This window comes from Saccoglossus kowalevskii, chromosome 21, assembly GCF_978046115.1.
Source record: "Saccoglossus kowalevskii chromosome 21, keSacKowa6.1, whole genome shotgun sequence".
NCBI lineage: Eukaryota > Metazoa > Hemichordata > Enteropneusta > Harrimaniidae > Saccoglossus > Saccoglossus kowalevskii.
Genome location: NC_140661.1, coordinates 30,988,847 through 31,012,548, shown reverse-complemented (window position 1 = coordinate 31,012,548; position 23,702 = coordinate 30,988,847). Strand labels below are relative to the sequence as shown.

Here is a 23,702-nt window from a genome sequence, read left to right as displayed (position 1 = left end):
TGTGCGTCTCATGACAGGGTCGGTTCCCTCTGGGGATGCCTGTGGGTCGGTAAGAAGGGAGTCAAAACCCACAGCGGAGACTGGACACAAGGATAAATTCATTACCGTTGTACCGCTATGGTGCGACGAACCCTGGCTGGCTGAAAATAGGGGGGGTCAACGTGTGCCTTGCCCTGAAAGCCCTGCCCCAAGATCGGAGGCTTGGCTGCCAGCACCCCGTTGGCATTCAGTGCCCGAGGCAGCAGAGGAAGTCCGGTGCAATTAGCCTGAGCTTCGGCCTCACCCAAATTAGTGGGAGAGCTGCGGCTGGGAACGGGGGTTCCCTGGAAGAGACGTGTTTGAATGCAAACATGCTTTCGTGTTTCTTCTAGCTCGCCCACCGAGGGGCCGTAGTGGAGACAGCTCGCTCCGACTGCGTCTGATCTACCCGGCCTGCCAGGGACACAATTGCCCCGACAGTCCTTCGACCAAAGCTCTCAACTCAGAGGCAAAACAAGCGCTGTGCGAGGAAGGGTCCACAAAGGGACCCGCAATGGGCCCCATTGGAGGAAAGCCTCCAGGGGCACAGCCTCGCTGCAGCCAGTAAAATCGGGTAAACAGACTGTGAAGATGCCCTCCGATCAGCAGGGGAGACCGAGAAAAAATATCGGTACCTCCACCATCGGGCCTCTTACTTGACGTCCCGGGTACACAAAGCACCAGTAGCCGAGTGTAAGGACTTTCCACTGATGCCAAATACGCACTCATTTTAACCGATTTGTTTACTGGACGCACGACCTTCCTGTGAAGAAACGAGCGTCTCAGCGATTTTTATGGCTCTGAAAGAAAAATCTCAGGCCTCAGAACAGTGAAAAAACACACGCCTTCATGGCAAAAACCCCAACCCTGCACGCAGCTACGACAAAAGTATTTTGGATGCGGGTTCTATGCTGGTGAATTCTGAATATAACCACTGCACAGTCGACTCGAAACACCAGGAGACCAAAAAAAAACGGCAGCGAGCCCTGGTGCTGTCATTACATCTATTCAGTTCTAAATACATCAAGCATAAAATGAAGACAACATGCATGAGGGAAGCGAATTACAGTAGTAAAAGGTGCCGCCACGAAACCAACAAGTGGTCACGTAGTGGCGCCGGGTTTTAATTTCTTTGTTGTGGAAAAGAAAGACAAGGGTAAAGAAGACAAGAAAAACTTATCCTACCAGTAAGAATGTTGAATGCTGCCCAGCAGCAACAACCCAAGCTAGAAACCTGGACAGGAAAAAGCAAAAGAGCCAGGCAGAGCCGTTCAGAATCATTCCCGACGAGGCGAAGATGAAAGAAGAGTGATTGTACAGCCGTTAATGGCGCTGCCATATGGCCTCAGTCACGTAGTTTGTGACGTAAGGGAAAGAGAATCCTGGGGTCATGGGGCTTCCCCTAACCTAGATTCTATCTCTCCATCACCGTCAGAATTGCTGATTAATGCCTACAGTTCAAAATAGTCATTTTGATTGACCGGAGTCTATGGTGGGTAATTGAACATAGTGAATTGGCCATCATTCGACCATCTTGAATCAGAACGTGAAACACATGAACAGGCATATGTATCCCAAGATGCATGATGTATATGTGAAGTTTGAATGTGATAAGCCCAAGCATGTCCAAAATAGAGGTGGCCTTGGGTGGATGCAAAACGAATACACAGAGGTCAATCCATAAGTCCCCGCTTTTGGATCAAACAAGCACTAAATATATAATATCAATCAGTCCCAGTCCTGTTTGTTTTATAGATATAACTTAACAAATCTTACTCACCGTTCCTCTTGTCAAAGCGTGTTGAATTTGGTCCAAATCTAAGACAGGACACCAACATTCCGCAATTAGACAGTTTCTGGTGACATCTAGATTAAAGCAATTCAATATATGATAGATGGCTTTAATCTTGCGTACTTTAATGAACCAGACAGTGATGTTTTTGGCAGCTAATGCCAAAGCTCTCAGACGATGTTCCTGTGTTTGGTGAAGCACCTATAATTGAAGAATAAAAATATAAACAATCTAACTTTTGGCTTTTTATATTGACCTGTTGAGAAGTGGGAATAAGTTGTATTATTGGATATATTTTGTTTGTTGCATCTGACACATGTGATTATTATGTGCAATGCAATTACAGTATTCACAAGATACACCTTGAGTTTTCAACTTCTTAGAACGTCCATCGAATCACACTGGAAATTGCCATTGCTTATATTGCCTTCTTAATTCATCAAAATTTGATGCAAATCACAGTCCCTATTACATTCTGTAGATTATAAAGTGAGATTCTAACACAATTCCATATTGTAACTGAAACCCAAACACTTACATTCTGTAGGTTATAAAGTGAGATTCTAACACAATTCCATTGTAACTGAATCCCAAACACTTACATTCTGTAGGTAATAAAGTGAGATTCTAACACAATTCCATGGTAACTGAAACCCAAACACTTACATTCTGTAGGTTATAAAGTGAGATTCTAACACAATACCACTGTAACTGAATCCCAAACACTTACATTCTGTAGGTTATAAAGTGAGATTCTAACACAATTCCATGGTAACTGAATCCCAAACACTTACATTCTGTAGGTTATAAAGTGAGATTCTAACACAATACCATTGTAACTGAATCCCAAACACTTACATTCTGTAGGTTATAAAGTGAGATTCTAACACAATACCACTGTAACTGAATCCCAAACACTTACATTCTGTAGGTTATAAAGTGAGATTCTAACACAATTCTATGGTAACAGAAACCCAAACACTTACATTCTGTAGGCTATAAAGTGAGATTCTAACACAATACCACTGTAACTGAATCCCAAACACTTACATTCTGTAGGTTATAAAGTGAGATTCTAACACAATACCACTGTAACTGAATCCCAAACACTTACATTCTGTAGGTTATAAAGTGAGATTCTAACACAATTCCATGGTAACTGAATCCCAAACACTTACATTCTGTAGGTTATAAAGTGAGATTCTAACACAATTCCATGGTAACAGAAACCCAAACACTTACATTCTGTAGGCTATAAAGTGAGATTCTAACACAATACCACTGTAACTGAATCCCAAACACTTACATTCTGTAGGTTATAAAGTGAGATTCTAACACAATTCCATGGTAACTGAATCCCAAACACTTACATTCTGTAGGTTATAAAGTGAGATTCTAACACAATTCCATGGTAACAGAAACCCAAACACTTACATTCTGTAGGCTATAAAGTGAGATTCTAACACAATACCACTGTAACTGAATCCCAAACACTTACATTCTGTAGGTTATAAAGTGAGATACTAACACAATTCCATGGTAACTGAATCCCAAACACTTACATTCTGTAGGTTATAAAGTGAGATTCTAACACAATACCATTGTAACTGAATCCCAAACACTTACATTCTGTAGGTTATAAAGTGAGATTCTAACACAATACCATGGTAACTGAAACCCAAACACTTAGTAAATACATTCTGTAGGTTATAAAGTGAGATTCTAACATAATACCATTGTAACTGAATCCCAAACACTTACATTCTGTAGGTTATAAAGTGAGATTCTAACACAATACCATGGTAACTGAATCCCAAACACTTACATTCTGTAGGTCATGAAGTCGGGTTCTAACACCTGCAGTCATCTGTTCACACTCAACTTGTGTCTCTGGACATGGATACAAAGCAGCATGGTATCTAGTAAAAAAAAAACAAGTATAATATTTGATATGAAAACATACTATAATTATATTTATAGTCATTATATGCCAACCGACTGTGGAATTCACTGATGAATGCCAACTGTAGAATTCACGGCCACACATATTAGTGTTCCACATTTATTGTGGAATTCACTGTTGTTCACAGACTACTCACTGCTACATGCAGACTGTGGTTTCAATGTGACACATTGACTATGGAATTTACCACCACATGACTGTGCAAGTCACCAGCGCTTATCACTTCAGCATCTAGCAAAATTGGATTTCTACTACATGTACTTACAAGTTATCGCTTAACCCAAAAAAATTATCATTCATTTTCTTCCTTTTCTCCATTTGTTATCAAGTGGTGTGTTTCAATGAATTCCACTGTATTTGTTATCAAGTGGTGTGTTTCAATGAATTCCACTGTATATGTTATCAAGTGGTGTGTTTCAATGAATTCCACTGTATTTGTTATCAAGTGGTGTGTTTAGATGAATTCCACTGTATTTGTTATCAAGTGATGTGTTTCAATGAATTCCACTCCATTTGTTATCAAGTGGAGTGTTTCAATAAATTCCAATCTATTTGTTATCAAGTGGTGTGTTTCAATGAATTCCACTCCATTTATTATCAAGTGGTGTGTTTCAATGAATTGCACTGTATTTGTTATCAAATGATGTGTTTCAATGAATTCCACTCCATTTGTTATCAAGTGATGTGTTTCAATGAATTGCACTCCATTTGTTATCAAGTGGTGTGTTTCAATGAATTGCACTCCATTTGTTATCAAGTGATGTGTTTCAATGAATTCCACTCCATTTGTTATCAAGTGGTGTGTTTCAATGAATTCCACTCCATTTGTTATCAAGTGGTGTGTTTCAATGAATTGCACTGTATTTGTTATCAAGTGATGTGTTTCAATGAATTCCACTCCATTTGTTATCAAGTGGTGTGTTTAGATGAATTGCACTCCATTTGTTATCAAGTGGTGTGTTTCAATGAATTCCACTCCATTTGTTATCAAGTGGTGTGCTTCAATGAATTCCACTCCATGTGTTATCAAGTGGTGTGTTTCAATGAATTGCACTCTATTTGTTATCAAGTGGTGTGTTTCAATGAATTGCACTCCATTTGTTATCAAGTGGTGTGCTTCAATGAATTCCACTGTATTTGTTATCAAGTGGTGTGTTTCAATGAATTCCACTGTATATGTTATCAAGTGGTGTGTTTAGATGAATTCCACTGTATTTGTTATCAAGTGGTGTGTGTTTCAATGTATTCCACTACATTTGTTATCAAGTGGTGTGTTTAGATGAATTCCACTGTATATGTTATCAAGTGGTGTGTTTCAATGAATTCCACTCCATTTGTTATCAAGTGGTGTGTTTCAATGAATTCCACTGTATATGTTATCAAGTGGTGTGTTTCAATGAATTGCACTCCATTTGTTATCAAGTGGTGTGTTTCAATGAATTCCACTCCATTTGTTATCAAGTGGTGTGCTTCAATGAATTCCACTGTATGTTATCAAGTGGTGTGTTTAGATGAATTCCACTGTATTTGTTATCAAGTGGTGTGTTTCAATGAATTCCACTCCATTTGTTATCAAGTGGTGTGTTTCAATGAATTGCACTCTATTTGTTATCAAGTGGTGTGTTTCAATGAATTCCACTCCATTTGTTATCAAGTGGTGTGTTTCAATGAATTCCACTGTATATGTTATCAAGTGGTGTGTTTAGATGAATTCCACTGTATTTTTTATCAAGTGGTGTGTGTTTCAATGTATTCCACTCCATTTGTTATCAAGTGGTGTGTTTCAATGAATTCCACTGTATATGTTATCAAGTGGTGTGTTTCAATGAATTCCACTCCATTTGTTATCAAGTGGTGTGTTTCAATGAATTCCAATCTATTTGTTATCAAGTGGTGTGTTTCAATGAATTCAACTCCATTTGTTATCAAGTGGTGTGTTTCAATGAATTCCACTCTATTTGTTATCAAGTGGTGTGTTTCAATGAATTCCACTGTATATGTTATCAAGTGATGTGTTTAGATGAATTCCACTGTATTTGTTACCAAGTGGTGTGTTTCAATGAATTCCACTGTATATGTTATCAAGTAGTGTGTTTAGATGAATTCCACTGTATTTATTACCAAGTAGTGTATTTACCCATCAAGAATTCTTTTAACTCTACTTTTCAGTTGTTCCCCTTGAAAGAATATAATAAACACAACTTTATGTATTTCATATCCCTGCAATAAAAGAAAACATGCATTTCATTAATTCCAAGACACTATGCTAAGATGGCATAATAGAATTCATCACTACACATATTTATGCATTTTGCAAGCTATATCTGATATACAGGAACATGATTGTACAGTGTTCTGTAGATGAAATATTTATTTAAAAATATGAATCTAAAAGCTCTGCCACCAGTGATGCCAAAAATTGCTGCCATGTGAATTCAATATTTATTCACTTTAAGCATACAACAATTTCATTGCACATGCTACTGTAAAAATTGATTCAAAACTATTTTACCAAACAGTTGTTGCTGAAAAAAATCAATTTATATTTTCCAGATAGTGTCAGATACTCAATTATGCATACATAAAAAAATACACATACGGAAAGAGTTTGGCAAATTACTTATTACAATTAAAGTACATAGATTAATACCAAGCAATTATCAGTCATGCAAGAACAAAAAATAGCATCCTTCTACCAAGTTTTAATTCATTTGGAAAGTTAGTCAATAAGAATGCAAATTAGCTAATATGTGCATTAATATGTAACATTTTCAACTATCAAAATAGTATGCATGTACCAAATTTTAATTCATATTAGCAAACTGCTTTTAGGGTATTAAAACATCACAATAATAATGAACAAGTAATTGAAAATGACACAGCCCTCGTTAAATTTGTGAAAGTTCTCTTTGTGCTCGTCATATTAAAGTGAAGGGGTTGTTGCAAGCGTGTTCTTGAAACTTGAGTCCCAAGTGGCGTTTACAACGGATTGTTTATTAACATGAAATTCAAACACGTGTTGCGTGATGACCCATCCGGTTTAAGACATAGCAAAGAAAAACATAGATCACAAGTGAAAGCATGTCCAAGTTATCACATTTTAAACAAACAAGATGGCCGCCAGTCGGCCATATTTGATCAAATTGCAAATTGAATTGACATGTAAATCCATTTATGACATGCTAAATATCAATGAAAATGATACATGGGTGACAGAGATATACAGTACTCATTTCGCCCAACCTCCCGCCCGCTTCCGGATTTCGATTATTTTTTATTTGCTCGCTTTGTTCAATTCGACCAGACAATTTCTGTTTCTTTTTCGACCGCGCAAATCCAGAAATATCCACTCGCTCGCTCGCCTGACAGCGCAACTGCCTGCATTTACAGTTCATTACCTATTGTTTCATGTACAAGTGTATCATTTTTGTTTTTATGAATAAATAATAAAGAAGAATAAATACAATCAGAAATTTATAGAACGACCGTTGAAAAAATACGGTGTATCACACTGCTACATGTATATAAAATTGGTAATAATACATACACGTAGTAATAATGTCCACCGTAAACAAGATCGAACCAAACATGTGAAATCAAATACGGCACTGACATAGACACAACTAATATGAAATAAAACCATATATTTTTGGTGTAGAGCGAAAAATGTCTACTGTATAGTACGGTATTCGTTGAGTAACCATGTGTAGGGTGTAGGGTGACGGTTGACATGCACGCATGGTTTGGGTTTAACACAGGTCAAATTGTAGTTATGTAAATACATGGCATCTATAACAATTGAAGAATATCTGCAGGAATAGTAAGACTGTAAAAAAAATCAACCAATCGATTGTTATAGAATGACTGTACTGTACAATTTGTCAAACAAATACAATACTTGCAAATGTAATGTCGGCCAGCACCCATCTTACTTGTCCGAAGTTGTCGAAGCAGACATCAATGAAGATCACGTTTTTTAACTAGGCGGCTGGCAAGTGGACTAAACTTGTTGAATTACAATCATTATGGTTATTATTTTTGCGCCCAATGTCTCGTTATAGAATAAAGGATTCAAATTTTGCAGGGTATTCCGTTTTGTGAACTCTAGGCGAAATACTTCCAATAGCTGTACGTAGTTCACTTACACCCAAAACAAAGTCAGATTGGACATTCAGTTGCGAGACGCGAACGGTAGGAAAAAAAGCGATAAGCGATGGGAAAAAAAGTGATAAAAGCGAGAGGTTGGGCGGAATGAGTAATGTAGTAATATGGCCAAAAATAAAAACAGTCGTTATTCGGCCATCTTTAATCTGATTATGAAACAAAGTGACATGTATGATGTATGTGCCAAATACAAATGTAAATAGTACATAAATCTTGGAAATATAGTAGTAAGGCCAGACAGTCAGATGGCTGTCAATCGGCCATCTTTTATTCGATTTTGAAACAAATTGTCATGGACATGTATCATAACATGTATGAAGTATATGCCAAATTTGAATAAAAACTGACAAAGCATGTCCAAAATACAACATTTTCAAAAAACAAGATGGCTGCCAGTAAGCCATTTTAAATCAAATTGCTAAACCACTGCATGTGCATATGTCCCACATAAAGTACTAAGCACATGCAAAGAATGGAAGGAATCAGTCCAAAGGATTCTGGAATACATTTGTATGACTCCGGATGGTCGCACGAAAGAACAAATGAATGTTTTCGGACTTCATCCGAACAGGGACTAAAATGCAGATATCATTTGACTATATGTTGTTACATATATGAATAGTCACTCACTGTACTTGGGTCCTCCAATGGGGATTCTATTTCTGCATGGCGTAGGAAAACGTTGCCATGGCAAACTCTCCACAGCATTCTCTCAAAACCTGTGAATCTTTCTCTACTGATAACACCCGCCAGCATTCTACATAACAAGAATATTGAAATATCTGTTAAAAAGACATAAATATCACAGAAATATAATTTTTTATAAACAATGATAACAATTTATTCAATACTGACAAAATATTATAATAAGTTTATAATCAGAGAAAGCTTAGAAAGAACTCCCGTGTGCTGAGAATATTGGAGACACTTTAAAATTAATTAAAATTTAAGATTTGCTTTTCAAACGAGAAGCTTGGCAACTAATTTTTGTCTGCTATTTGAGATGCATAACATGAATAAAATACATTTGATTTTTCATCCATGGTTTTTAGTCTAATTTATTCCAGAGCATCTCTGCGATGAATTCAATTCAAATCTGATTTTATTAGATATCAGAAATAGGCCAATAATAGATAATCACTATGCATATTTATCAACATTAAACTAATCATGTCTGTGGATTACTTCAATGAACCAAATGAATTATTATACAAACAAGCCATGCATGGCACAGTCCCAGTTAGTTATCAAATTTAAGATATATATGGTGGTTTTGTTTATAGTAATATAGCTGGAATATAACCATGTCAGGAATATGATTTTTTAACATTAAAATGATTGACATTTGTATCTGATCGTCAAACAAGTACAAGATATTGCTCTGGAACAGCATTCAAAATCAGTTATTTTGAATACATGTATACCGGTATATATAACATGTTGTATGACGAATATATAAAATTTGAATATAATCAGTCAAAGCATTTAAGAGATATGGCTCTAGAACCCCAATCATTAAAGCAAAATGGCTGTCAGTCAGCCATTTTGAATCCAATCTGAAAAATAAAATGACGTGCATCAGAAACCCGTTTAATGTATGTACCAAGTTTGAACGAAATCCATCCATAAATGCCAGAAATGCTTGATATTTGATGATTTTTTAGCAAAAAAATGGCCACCATTTGGCCATTTTGAATAGGATCGTCAAACCAATATATCTGTCTATGACATCATGTATAATGAATGTTTAAAATTTGAATATAATCAGTGAAAGCAAGTCAGAGATATGGCACGAGAGCCACATTCATTGAAACAAAATGACCGCCAGTCGGCCATTTTGAATCTTATCTGAAAAACAAAATTATTTGCATCGAGGTCCCATAACGTCTAATGTATATACCAAGTTTGAACAAAATCCATCTGTAAACAGCCGAGAAATACTTGATTTTTAGAATTTTTTAGCACAAAAATGGCCGCCATTCGGCCATCTTGAATCAGATCGTGAAACAAAATGATGTGCATCAAGGTCCTATAATTTCTAATGTATATACAAAGTTTGAACAAAATCCATCTGTAAACAACCAAGAAATGCTTGATTTTGATGATTTTTAGCACAAAAATGGCCGCCATTCGGCTATCTTGAATCAGATCATGAAACAAATTGATGTGCATATGTATAATATCATGTATGATGTATGTGTGAAGTTTGATTGTGATTGGTCCAGGCATTTCTAAGATACAGGTTCGGACGCACGCACGCATGAACGCACGCACACACACACACACACGCACGCACGCATGGACACACAGAGGCCAAAACATAAGTCCCCGTTTTCCGACTGCGTTCGAACGGGGACTAATTAAGCAATTATTAGTCTTAGATTTAGGTCTGTATATTGTTTCAGGGTGCACATGTACACAGTTTCATTATAATGTGATGATTAATCTAAGCTAAATTAGTGGAAAGCTGAAAAGTAAATTATTATGCAAATTAGGTAATTATCATAGATGTATATAAATCTAAAACTAATTTGATCATCACATTGGGTTAGAGTACATACCGAAATTCATTGAATTATTATAAGTACTGGCACAGACAATCTATGTATGAAGTTTTTGTTGAAATGTGATTAGAACCAAAAATTACTAGGCAATTAATATGATCTGGTTTTAATTCAAAACTGAGCGGGTCTATGCATTGTTCTGGAGCATCAATATAGCAAGTTTCATTGAAATGGAATAACTAGTACACGTGATATCAGTGTAAAAGCTGAAAATTATGCAAATTGGGTAATTAATATGCACTGATTTTAACCCAAAATTAATTAGGTCTGTGCGTTGTCCTAGAGCATTAGTCCAGCGCATCTATGTACCAAGTTTCATCAAAATCTAATGAATGGCTCTTTAGATATCAGTGGAAGAGTCAAGGAACAGCTAAAAATTAGCTAATTATCATGCAAATCTAGTAATTAATATGCATGGTTTCAACCAAAACCTAATCAAATCTGCGCATTAGCCCAGAGCATCTGTACATCAAGTTTCATTAAAAACAAACATACGGTTCTTGAGATATCAGTGGAACGGACAGACACACACACACATACATACATACATAGATACAGGGTAACTGCAAAGACTCCCATTATGTGCTTCGCACACGGGAGTCAAAAACAGGAAAACAAAACAAGAAACCAGATTATGATTGTAAAAACTTTGTCAAAATCTGTCAAAGCATGTTTTAAAAATGGTTACAAAGATATAAAAATAAAACTAACATGATCTCGGAAAACAAATAATGTATGTTGTTCATACCAAGTTTGAATGAAACCAGATCTAGCACACCTTTTTGGTAACATATTTACATGTTTCTGAGAAAAAAATTGCCACTATTCAGGAAAAGTTCTGCAAAATGAAACAAGCAGCCTGTCGGCTGAGATACATGTAGCTCCGCTGTTAGCAAGGCACATTGCAATTAAAGAACAGAAGATATCATCAGAAAATGAACAATATGTATAATATCAAAGCAATTGGACTTGCTGTTTTCAACAAGAATTCAAAAACATCACTTATCACCAAAAATAATCATCAAAATTAGAGAATAAAAGATATCATCACAAAATGAACAAATCTGAGAGAGGACCACATGTAGTACCTATATATGTAATATCAAAGCAATTGCACTTGTGGTTTTTAACAAGAAGTCAAAAATATCACTTTTTACCAAAAATGACAAAAATATTCACCAAAATTAGAGAATTGTAGATATCATTACAAAATAAACAAATCTGAGAGGTCCACATGTAGTACCTATATATGTTAATTCAAAGCAATTGGACTTGCGGTTTTCAACAATAAGTCAAAAATATCACTTTTTACCAAACATGACAAAAATATTCACCAAAATTAGAAAATTGAAGATATCATTACAAAATGACAAATCTGAGAGAGGTCCACATGTAGTACCTATATGTAATATCAAAGCAATTGGACTTGCGGTTTTTTAACAAGAGGTCGAAAATATCACTTTTTACCAAAAATGACAAAAATATTCACCAAAATTAGAGAATTGAATATATCATCATGAAATGAACAAATCTGAGAGAGGTCTACCAAAGGTACATATACACCAAGCATCAAAGCATTCAGGCTTGTAGTTTTCAGCCATTTTGAATCAAATCACAAAAAACGTTCTGTAACAACAACTCATCAAGTGTGATGTCCATACCAAAGTTGAATGCAATAGGCCTGTCACCCATGACAACATGTTGACTTTTGGATTTGTTTTTTGACAAAAATGGAAGTTCAGGTAGAAACTAGGAAAATAATACATCTGAGGGTATGAAATTGATTATAAATATTGTACTTACCCTAATCCTGGAAGATGATCTGATCTAATCCCACCTTCTTCTGCTATCTGAGTATCAAACTGCCCCTGACTGCCACGCCGTACTTCAAACTACAGAGAAAAGAATAAGATAAGATAAACTAAATTACAGATGAATTGAAAAATAAAATACATACAAAATACATTTCTACATGAAAAGAAATTATTTGCTGCCTCTAATAGGGAATGCTCTTTTTATGAAATGAATGACTTCTTTTAATGTTTGTTTATAATTTGCATTCACGAAGTAAATATAAATAAGATTGTTTTTGTGTTTTAACATTTTGAAAATCTGGGGATATACTGAGTGAAGTTTCTTTCTTGTTTCTGTGAATAATTTATAAAAAATAAAAAATGCAGGTCATTTTGGTTTCAGAGATTGCATTTTTTGTTCAACCTTGTTCAATTTGAAGTCTATGTGTGCTAAATTTCATTTTAGTCAAAATGCCTATTTGATGTTTCCATTTTGTCCCAATGTTCTTGCCTAATGTTTATGTATAGCTTCAAACAGGTTTAGTACTAAGCAACTGAATGTGTGATTCGATTATTTAATTGCATTGGTTTTGTTATAACTTCAGTAGCTTTGTCAGCTAGTCTTTTCATGATCTATTCATATTGAATATATGTAAATGATATTCAGGGATTGCGTTAACCCCATATTTTGCTTCCCGGACTCCAATTATTGAAGAGGGACCCAGTTTTTCTGGCAAGCTGTGGTCCAATCTCTAACACGCAGCCTATCGGCTGCGATAGCTCCGCTGTTAGCAATGCACATTTCAATTAAAGAACTGAAGACATCATTAGAAAATGAACAATATGTATAGTATCAAAGCAATCGGACTTACAGTTTTTTACAAGAAGTCGAAAATATCACTTTTTACCAAAAATTACAAAAATATTCACCAAAATTAAAGAATTGAAGATATCATCACAAAATGAACAAATCTGAGAGAGGTCCACATGTAGTACCTATATATGTAATATCAAAGCAATCGGACTTACAGTTTTTAACAAGAAGTCGAAAATATCACTTTTTACCAAAAATGACAAAAATATTCACTAAAATTAGAGAATTGAAGATATCATCACGAAATGAACAAATCTGAGAGAGGTCCACATGTAGTATTATTATATATGTAATATCAAAGCAATCGGACTTGCGGTTTTTAACAAGAAGTCGAAAATATCACTTTTTACCAAAAATGACAAAAATATTCACCAAAATTATAGAATTGCAGATATCATCACGAAATGAACAAATCTGAGAGAGGTCCACATGTAGTACCTATACATGTAATATCAAAGCAATTGCACTTGCGGTTTTTAACAAGAAGTCGAAAATATCACTTTTTACCAAAAATGACAAAAATATTCACCAAAATTAGAGAATTGAAGATATCAAGAAGAAGTCAAAAAAGGAAAACATTGACACGGATGACCGACGACGGACGACGACTGACGACTCATATCACTCATATGATAAGCTTCGCTCGACAAAGTGGACAGCGGAGCTAATAAAGTTATCCAGGGTCAAATTTCAATTTCTTAAAATCGTCTTGCCGAGACATAGTGCAAAACCTGTGTTCTGTATTTAAATTTTAAGTGTTTTATTTTATTTATTTCATAATTTTATTTTCTATTGTAATTCAGTTGCAAACACTATCAGTTTATCCAGAGAATTTGCAGACTTTCTTTTGTTGCAGCTGTGAGAACAATATCATCAGTGAAGAGAAGTGATGTATTTTTTGGATTGTTTTAGTCTATATCTTGAATTTTAAATCTGTGACCAATGAATGTGAAAGTTAAAAAGTGTTTGGAAGGTCTCGCTTCACTCAATCATGAATTCTGAAATTTACCAAGTTTTACTTCAAATTGCATGATTTGTGTTTTACAAATCTGACCATTGATTGGAATTTAAAGAAAAGACCTTATCTCCAGATTCTGTCAAAACATTTTGTCAGGTCAATGAAGCATGTTTTGTTATTATGATGAAAAATAAGGGTGTCAAGTCAAGCCTGTTGATAACCATTGCAAATATTTTTCTTTATACTTACATCACGGAAGAACGTTCTAGTTTTTGTCAAGACATGTTGCAGCTCAGTTAGCTCTAAATAATTACGCTTTAATGACTCAGTGTTGTTGTTCACATCCTTCATCTCATTCTCTAGCTTCTCAAAAGTTGCCTTAAAATAAGAAAATTAGTCATGAGATCAAAACAAAATTAGTCATGAATCCACAACAAAATCACAGGGACACTGGTAAGTTCCCAATGAGATGATAACAACAAAAGCACATACACACTGATCAGTCACCAATGAGATGTCAACAACAAAAGCACAGGCACACTGGTCAGTCACCAATGAGATGTCCACAACAAAAACAGGCATACTGATCAGTCACCAATGAGATGTCCACAACAAAAACGCAGGCACACTGGTCAGATAACAATGAGATGTCCACAACAAAAACACAGACACACTGGTCAGTTACCAATGAGATGTTCACAACAAAAACACAGGCACACTGATCAGTTAGCAATGAATTGTCCACAACAAAAACACAGGCACACTGGTCAGTTAACAATAATATGTCCACAACAATAACACAGGCACACTGGTCAGTTAACAATGAGATGTCCACAACAACAACACAGTCACACTGGTCAGTTAACAATAATATGTCCACAACAATAACACAGGCACACTGGTCAGTTAACAATGAGATGTCCACAACAACAACACAGGCACACTGGTCAGTTAACAATAATATGTCCACAACAATAACACAGGCACACTGGTCAGTTAACAATGAGATGTCCACAACAACAACACAGACACACTGGTCAGTTAACAATGAGATGTCCACAACAAAAACACAGGCACACTGGTCAGTTAACAATGAGATGCCACAACAAAAAACACATACACACTGGTCAGTTAACAATGAGATGTCCACAACAAAAACACAGGCACACTGGTCAGTTACCAATGAGATGTTCACAACAAAAACACAGACACACTGGTCAGTTACCAATGAGATGTCCACAACAAAAACACAGACACACTGGTCAGTTAACAATAAGATGTTCACAACAAAAACACAGACACACTGGTCAGTTACCAATAAGATGTTCACAACAAAAACACAGACACACTGGTCAGTCACCAATAAGATGTCCACAACAAAAACACAGACACACTGGTCAGTAAACAATGAGATGTCCACAACAAAAACACAGGCACACTGGTCAGTTACCAATGAAATGTTCACAACAAAAACACAGACACACTGGTCAGTTAACAATGAGATGTCCACAACAAAAACACAGACACACTGGTCAGTTACCAATGAGATGTTCACAACAAAAACACAGACACACTGGTCAGTTAACAATAAGATGTTCACAACAAAAACACAGAACACTAGTCAGTTACCAATGAGATGTCCACAACAAAAACACAGGCACACTGGTCAGTTAACAATGAGATGTCCACAACAAAAACACAGGCACACTGGTCAGTTAACAATGAGATGTTCAAAACAACAACACATACACACTGGTCAGTTAACAATGAGATGTTCAAAACAACAACACATACACACTGGTCAGTTAACAATGAGATGTTCACAACAAAAACACAGGCACACTGGTCAGTTAACAATGAGATGTTCACAACAACAACACATACACACTGGTCAGTTAACAATGAGATGTTCACAACAACAACACATACACACTGGTTAGTTAACAATGAGATGTCCACAACAAAAACACAGGCACACTGGTCAGTTAACAATGAGATGTCCACAACAAAAACACATACACACTGGTCAGTTAACAAGGAGATGTTCACAACAACAACACACACACATTGGTCAGTTAACAATGAGATGTTCACAACAAAAACACAGGCACACTGGTCAGTTAACAATGAGATGTCCACAACAAAAACACAAACACTGATCAGTTACCAATGAGATGTTCACAACAAAAACACAGACACACTGGTCAGTTACCAATGAGATGTCCACAACAATAACACAGACACACTGGTCAGTTACCAATGAGATGTCCACAACAAAAACACAAACACTGATCAGTTACCAATGAGATGTTCACAACAAAAACACAGACACACTGGTCAGTTACCAATGAGATGTCCACAACAATAACACAGACACACTGGTCAGTTACCAATGAGATGTTCACAACAACACATACACACTGGTCAGTTAACAATGAGATGTTCACAACAATAACACAGACACACTGGTCATTTAACAATGAGATGTTCACAACAATAACACAGACACACTGGTCAGTTAACAATGAGATGTCCACAACAAAAACACAGACACACTGGTCAGTTAACAATGAGATGTCCACAACAATAACACAGGCACACGGGTCAGTTAACAATGAGATGTCCACAACAATAACACAGACACACTGGTCAGTTACCAATGAGATGTTCACAACAATAACACAGGCACACAGGTCAGTTAACAATGAGATGTCCACAACAATAACACATACACACTGGTCAGTTACCAATGAGATGTTCACAACAACAACACATACACACTGGTCAGTTAACAATGAGATGTCCACAACAATAACACATACACACTGGTCAGTTACCAATAAGATGTCAACAACAAAAACACAGGCACACTGGTCAGTTACCAATAAGATGTCAACAACAAAAACACAGACACACTGGTCAGTTAACAATGAGTTGTCCACAACAAAAACACATGGACACTGGTCAGTTAACAATGAGATGTCCACAACAAAAACACAGACACACTGGTCAGTTAACAATGAGATGTTCACAACAAAAACACAGGCACACTGGTCAGTTACCAATGAGATGTTCACAACAAAAACACAGACACACTGGTCAGTAAACAATGAGATGTCCACAACAAAAACACAGACACACTGGTCAGTTAACAATGAGATGTCCACAACAATAACACAGACACACTGGTCATTTAACAATGAGATGTCCACAACAATAACACAGACACACTGGTCAGTTAACAATGAGATGTCCACAACAACAACACAGACACACAGGTCAGTTAACAATGAGATGTCCACAACAATAACACAGGCACACGGGTCAGTTAACAATGAGATGTCCACAACAAAAACACATGGACACTGGTCAGTTAACAATGAGATGTCCACAACAAAAACACAGACACACTGGTCAGTTAACAATGAGATGTCCACAACAAAAACACAGACACACTGGTCAGTTAACAATGAAACGTCCACAACAAAAACACATGGACACTGGTCAGTTAACAATGAGATGTCCACAACAAAAACACAGACACACTGGTCAGTTAACAATGAGATGTCCACAACAAAAACACAGACACACTGGTCAGTTAACAATAAGATGTTCACAACAAAAACACAGACACACTGGTCAGTTACGAATAAGATGTTCACAACAAAAACACAGACACACTGGTCAGTCACCAATAAGATGTTCACAACAAAAACACAGACACACTGGTCAGTTAACAATGAGATGTCCACAACAAAAACACATGGACACTGGTCAGTTAACAATGAGATGTCCACAACAAAAACACAGACACACTAGTCAGTTAACAATGAGATGTTCACAACAAAAACACGGGCACACTGGTCAGTTAACAATGAGATGTTCACAACAAAAACACAGGCACACTGGTCAGTTACCAATAAGATGTCCACAACAAAAACACAGACACACTGGTCAGTAAACAATGAGATGTCCACAACAAAAACACAGACACACTGGTCAGTTAACAATGAGATGTCCACAACAAAAACACAGACACACTGGTCAGTTAACAATGAGATGTCCACAACAAAAACACATGGACACTGGTCAGTTAACAATGAAATGTCCACAACAAAAACACAGACACACTGGTCAGTTAACAATGAGATGTTCACAACAAAAACACAGGCACACTGGTCAGTTAGCAATGAGATGTTCACAACAAAAACACAGGCACACTGGTCAGTTACCAATAAGATGTCCACAACAAAAACACAGACACACTGGTCAGTTAACAATGAGATGTCCACAACAAAAACACAGACACACTGGTCAGTTAACAATGAGATGTCCACAACAAAATCACTGACACACTGGTCAGTTAACAATGAGATGTCCACAACAAAAACACATGGACACTGGTCAGGTAACAATGAGATGTCAACAATAAAAACACAGACACACTGGTCAGTTATAATGAGATGTTCACAACAAAAACACAGGCACACTGGTCATTTAACAATGAGATGTCCACAACAAAAACACATGGACACTGGTCAGTTAACAATGAAATGTCCACAACAAAAACACAGACACACTGGTCAGTTAACAATGAGATGTTCACAACAAAAACACAGGCACACTGGTCAGTTAGCAATGAGATGTTCACAACAAAAACACAGGCACACTGGTCAGTTACCAATAAGATGTCCACAACAAAAACACAGACACACTGGTCAGTTAACAATGAGATGTCCACAACAAAAACACAGACACACTGGTCAGTTATAATGAGATGTTCACAACAAAAACACAGGCACACTGGTCATTTAACAATGAGATGTTCACAACAAAAACACAGGCACACTGGTCAGTTACCAATGAGATGTCCACAACAACAACACAGGCACACTGGTCAGTTAACAATGAGATGTTCACAACAATAACACAGACACACTGGTCAGTAAACAATGAGATGTCCACAACAAAAACACATGGACACTGGTCAGTTAACAATGAGATCTCCACAACAAAAACACGGACACACTGGTCAGTTACCAATGAGATGTCCACAGCAAAAACACAGGCACACTGGTCAATTAACAATGAGATGTCCACAGCAAAAACACAGGCACACTGGTCAATTAACAATGAGATGTCCACAACAAAAACACAGGCACACTGGTCAGTTAACAATGAGATCTCCACAACAATAACACAGGCACACTGGTCAGTTAACAATGAGATGTCCACAACAATAACACAGGCACACTGGTCAGTTAACAATGAGATGTCCACAACAAAAACACAGGCACACTGGTCAGTAAACAATGAGATGTCCACAACAAAAACACAGACACACTGGTCAGTTAACAATGAGATGTCCACAACAATAACACAGACACACTGGTCAGTTAACAATGAGATGTCCACAACAATAACACAGGCACACGGGTCAGTTAACAATGAGATGTCCACAACAAAAACACAGACACACTGGTCAGTTAACAATGAAACGTCCACAACAAAAACACATGGACACTGGTCAGTTAACAATGAGATGTCCACAACAAAAACACAGACACACTGGTCAGTTAACAATGAGATGTCCACAACAAAAACACAGACACACTGGTCAGTTAACAATAAGATGTTCACAACAAAAACACAGACACACTGGTCAGTTACGAATAAGATGTTCACAACAAAAACACAGACACACTGGTCAGTCACCAATAAGATGTTCACAACAAAAACACAGACACACTGGTCAGTTAACAATGAGATGTCCACAACAAAAACACATGGACACTGGTCAGTTAACAATGAGATGTCCACAACAAAAACACATGGACACTGGTCAGTTAACAATGAGATGTCCACAACAAAAACACAGACACACTAGTCAGTTAACAATGAGATGTTCACAACAAAAACACGGGCACACTGGTCAGTTAACAATGAGATGTTCACAACAAAAACACAGGCACACTGGTCAGTTACCAATAAGATGTCCACAACAAAAACACAGACACACTGGTCAGTTAACAATGAGATGTCCACAACAAAAACACAGACACACTGGTCAGTTAACAATGAGATGTCCACAACAAAAACACAGACACACTGGTCAGTTAACAATGAGATGTCCACAACAAAAACACATGGACACTGGTCAGTTAACAACGAAATGTCCACAACAAAAACACAGACACACTGGTCAGTTAACAATGAGATGTTCACAACAAAAACACAGGCACACTGGTCAGTTACCAATAAGATGTCCACAACAAAAACACAGACACACTGGTCAGTTAACAATGAGATGTCCACAACAAAAACACAGACACACTGGTCAGTTAACAATGAGATGTCCACAACAAAATCACTGACACACTGGTCAGTTAACAATGAGATGTCCACAACAAAAACACATGGACACTGGTCAGGTAACAATGAGATGTCAACAATAAAAACACAGACACACTGGTCAGTTATAATGAGATGTTCACAACAAAAACACAGGCACACTGGTCATTTAACAATGAGATGTTCACAACAAAAACACAGGCACACTGGTCAGTTACCAATGAGATGTCCACAACAACAACACAGGCACACTGGTCAGTTAACAATGAGATGTTCACAACAATAACACAGACACACTGGTCAGTAAACAATGAGATGTCCACAACAAAAACACATGGACACTGGTCAGTTAACAATGAGATCTCCACAACAAAAACACAGACATACTGGTCAGTTACCAATGAGATGTCCACAGCAAAAACACAGGCACACTGGTCAATTAACAATGAGATGTCCACAGCAAAAACACAGGCACACTGGTCAATTAACAATGAGATGTCCACAACAAAAACACAGGCACACTGGTCAGTTAACAATGAGATGTCCACAACAATAACACAGGCACACTGGTCAGTTAACAATGAGATGTCCACAACAAAAACACAGGCACACTGGTCAGTTAACAATGAGATGTCCACAACAATAACACAGGCACACTGGTCAGTTAACAATGAGATGTCCACAACAATAACACAGGCACACTGGTCAGTTAACAATGAGATGTCCACAACAAAAACACAGACACACTGGTCAGTTAACAATAAGATGTTCACAACAAAAACACAGACACACTGGTCAGTTACCAATAAGATGTCCACAACAAAAACACAGGCACACTGGTCAGTTAACAATGAGATGTCCACAACAATAACACAGGCACACTGGTCAGTTAACAATGAGATGTCCACAACAAAAACACAGGCACACTGGTCAGTTAACAATGAGATGTCCACAACAAAAACACAGGCACACTGGTCAGTTACCAATAATGTAATTTTCAACTAAGAATATAAAAAATCCAAAAACTCTGTGAGAGTTAGTTCGTTAGTTATCGAATTTAAGATATATAATTTTGCTTATAGTAATATAGCTGGAATATAAACATGTCAGGAATATGATTATGATGATTGACATTTGTATCTGATTGAGAAACGAGTATTGAGAGATATTGCTCTGGAACAGCATTAATTAATTAAAACAAAATCAGCCATTTTGAATACATACAATGTATGTATATATAATGAATATATGTAATTTGAACATAGTCAGTCAATGCATGTCAGAGATATGGCTCTAGAAGCCCATTCATTAAAACAAAATGGCCACTAGTCAGCCATTCTGAATCCGATCTAAAAAATAAAATAACGTGCATTAGGAACCCGTAATGTATACTGTATGTACTAAGTTTGAAGCCCAGATGTCCACAACAAAAACACAGACACACTGGTCAGTTAACAATAAGATGTTCACAACAAAAACACAGACACACTGGTCAGTTACGAATAAGATGTTCACAACAAAAACACAGACACACTGGTCAGTCACCAATAAGATGTTCACAACAAAAACACAGACACACTGGTCAGTTAACAATGAGATGTCCACAACAAAAACACATGGACACTGGTCAGTTAACAATGAGATGTCCACAACAAAAACACATGGACACTGGTCAGTTAACAATGAGATGTCCACAACAAAAACACAGACACACTAGTCAGTTAACAATGAGATGTTCACAACAAAAACACGGGCACACTGGTCAGTTAACAATGAGATGTTCACAACAAAAACACAGGCACACTGGTCAGTTACCAATAAGATGTCCACAACAAAAACACAGACACACTGGTCAGTAAACAATGAGATGTCCACAACAAAAACACAGACACACTGGTCAGTTACCAATAAGATGTCCACAACAAAAACACAGACACACTGGTCAGTTAACAATGAGATGTCCACAACAAAAACACATGGACACTGGTCAGTTAACAATGAAATGTCCACAACAAAAACACAGACACACTGGTCAGTTAACAATGAGATGTTCACAACAAAAACACAGGCACACTGGTCAGTTAGCAATGAAATGTCCACAACAAAAACACAGACACACTGGTCAGTTAACAATGAGATGTTCACAACAAAAACACAGATACACTGGTCAGTTAACAATGAGATGTCCACAACAAAAACACAGACACACTGGTCAGTTAACAATGAGATGTCCACAACAAAATCACTGACACACTGGTCAGTTAACAATGAGATGTCCACAACAAAAACACATGGACACTGGTCAGGTAACAATGAGATGTCAACAATAAAAACACAGACACACTGGTCAGTTAACAATGAGATGTCCACAACAAAAACACATGGACACTGGTCAGGTAACAATGAGATGTCAACAATAAAAACACAGACACACTGGTCAGTTATAATGAGATGTTCACAACAAAAACACAGGCACACTGGTCATTTAACAATGAGATGTTCACAACAAAAACACAGGCACACTGGTCAATTAATAATGAGATGTCCACAACAAAAACACAGGCACACTGGTCAGTTAACAATGAGATGTCCACAACAATAACACAGGCACACTGGTCAGTTAACAATGAGATGTCCACAACAAAAACACAGACACACTGGTCAGTTAACAATGAGATGTCCACAACAAAAACACAGGCACACTGGTCAGTTAACAGTGTGATGTCCACAACAAAAACACAGGCACACTGGTCAGTTACCAATGAGATGTTCACAACAAAAACACAGACACACTGGTCAGTTACCAATGAGATGTCCACACCAAAAACACAAACACACTGGTCAGTTAACAATGAGATGTTCACAACAAAAACACAGACACACTGGTCAGTTAACAATGAGATGTCCACAACAATAACACAGGCACACTGGTCAGTTAACAATGAGATGTCCACAACAAAAACACAGGCACACTGGTCAGTAAACAATGAGATGTCCACAACAAAAACACAGACACACTGGTCAGTTAACAATGAGATGTCCACAACAAAAACACGTGGACACTGGTCAGTTAACAATGAGATGTCCACAACAAAAACACAGACACACTGGTCAGTTAACAATGAGATGTCCACAACAAAAACACAGACACACTGGTCAGTTAACAATGAAACGTCCACAACAAAAACACATGGACACTGGTCAGTTAACAATGAGATGTCCACA

General features: G+C 37.0%; 1 protein-coding gene across 1 annotated transcript in view; it reads right to left on the bottom strand.

Moving 5' to 3' along the window:
* The window catches only part of LOC100378362 (V-type proton ATPase 116 kDa subunit a 1-like), a 137,053-nt gene that overhangs the window by 94,126 nt on the left and 19,225 nt on the right, over positions 1–23,702 (bottom strand). The window contains exons 5-10 of the mRNA XM_085494983.1: positions 14,376–14,504; positions 12,305–12,393; positions 8,568–8,694; positions 5,911–5,993; positions 3,636–3,729; positions 1,799–2,011 (exon numbers count right to left, since the gene is read on the bottom strand). Coding sequence (XP_085351109.1) covers positions 1,799–2,011; positions 3,636–3,729; positions 5,911–5,993; positions 8,568–8,694; positions 12,305–12,393; positions 14,376–14,504 — 735 coding nt within the window. The remainder of the gene's footprint in view (positions 1–1,798; positions 2,012–3,635; positions 3,730–5,910; positions 5,994–8,567; positions 8,695–12,304; positions 12,394–14,375; positions 14,505–23,702) is intronic.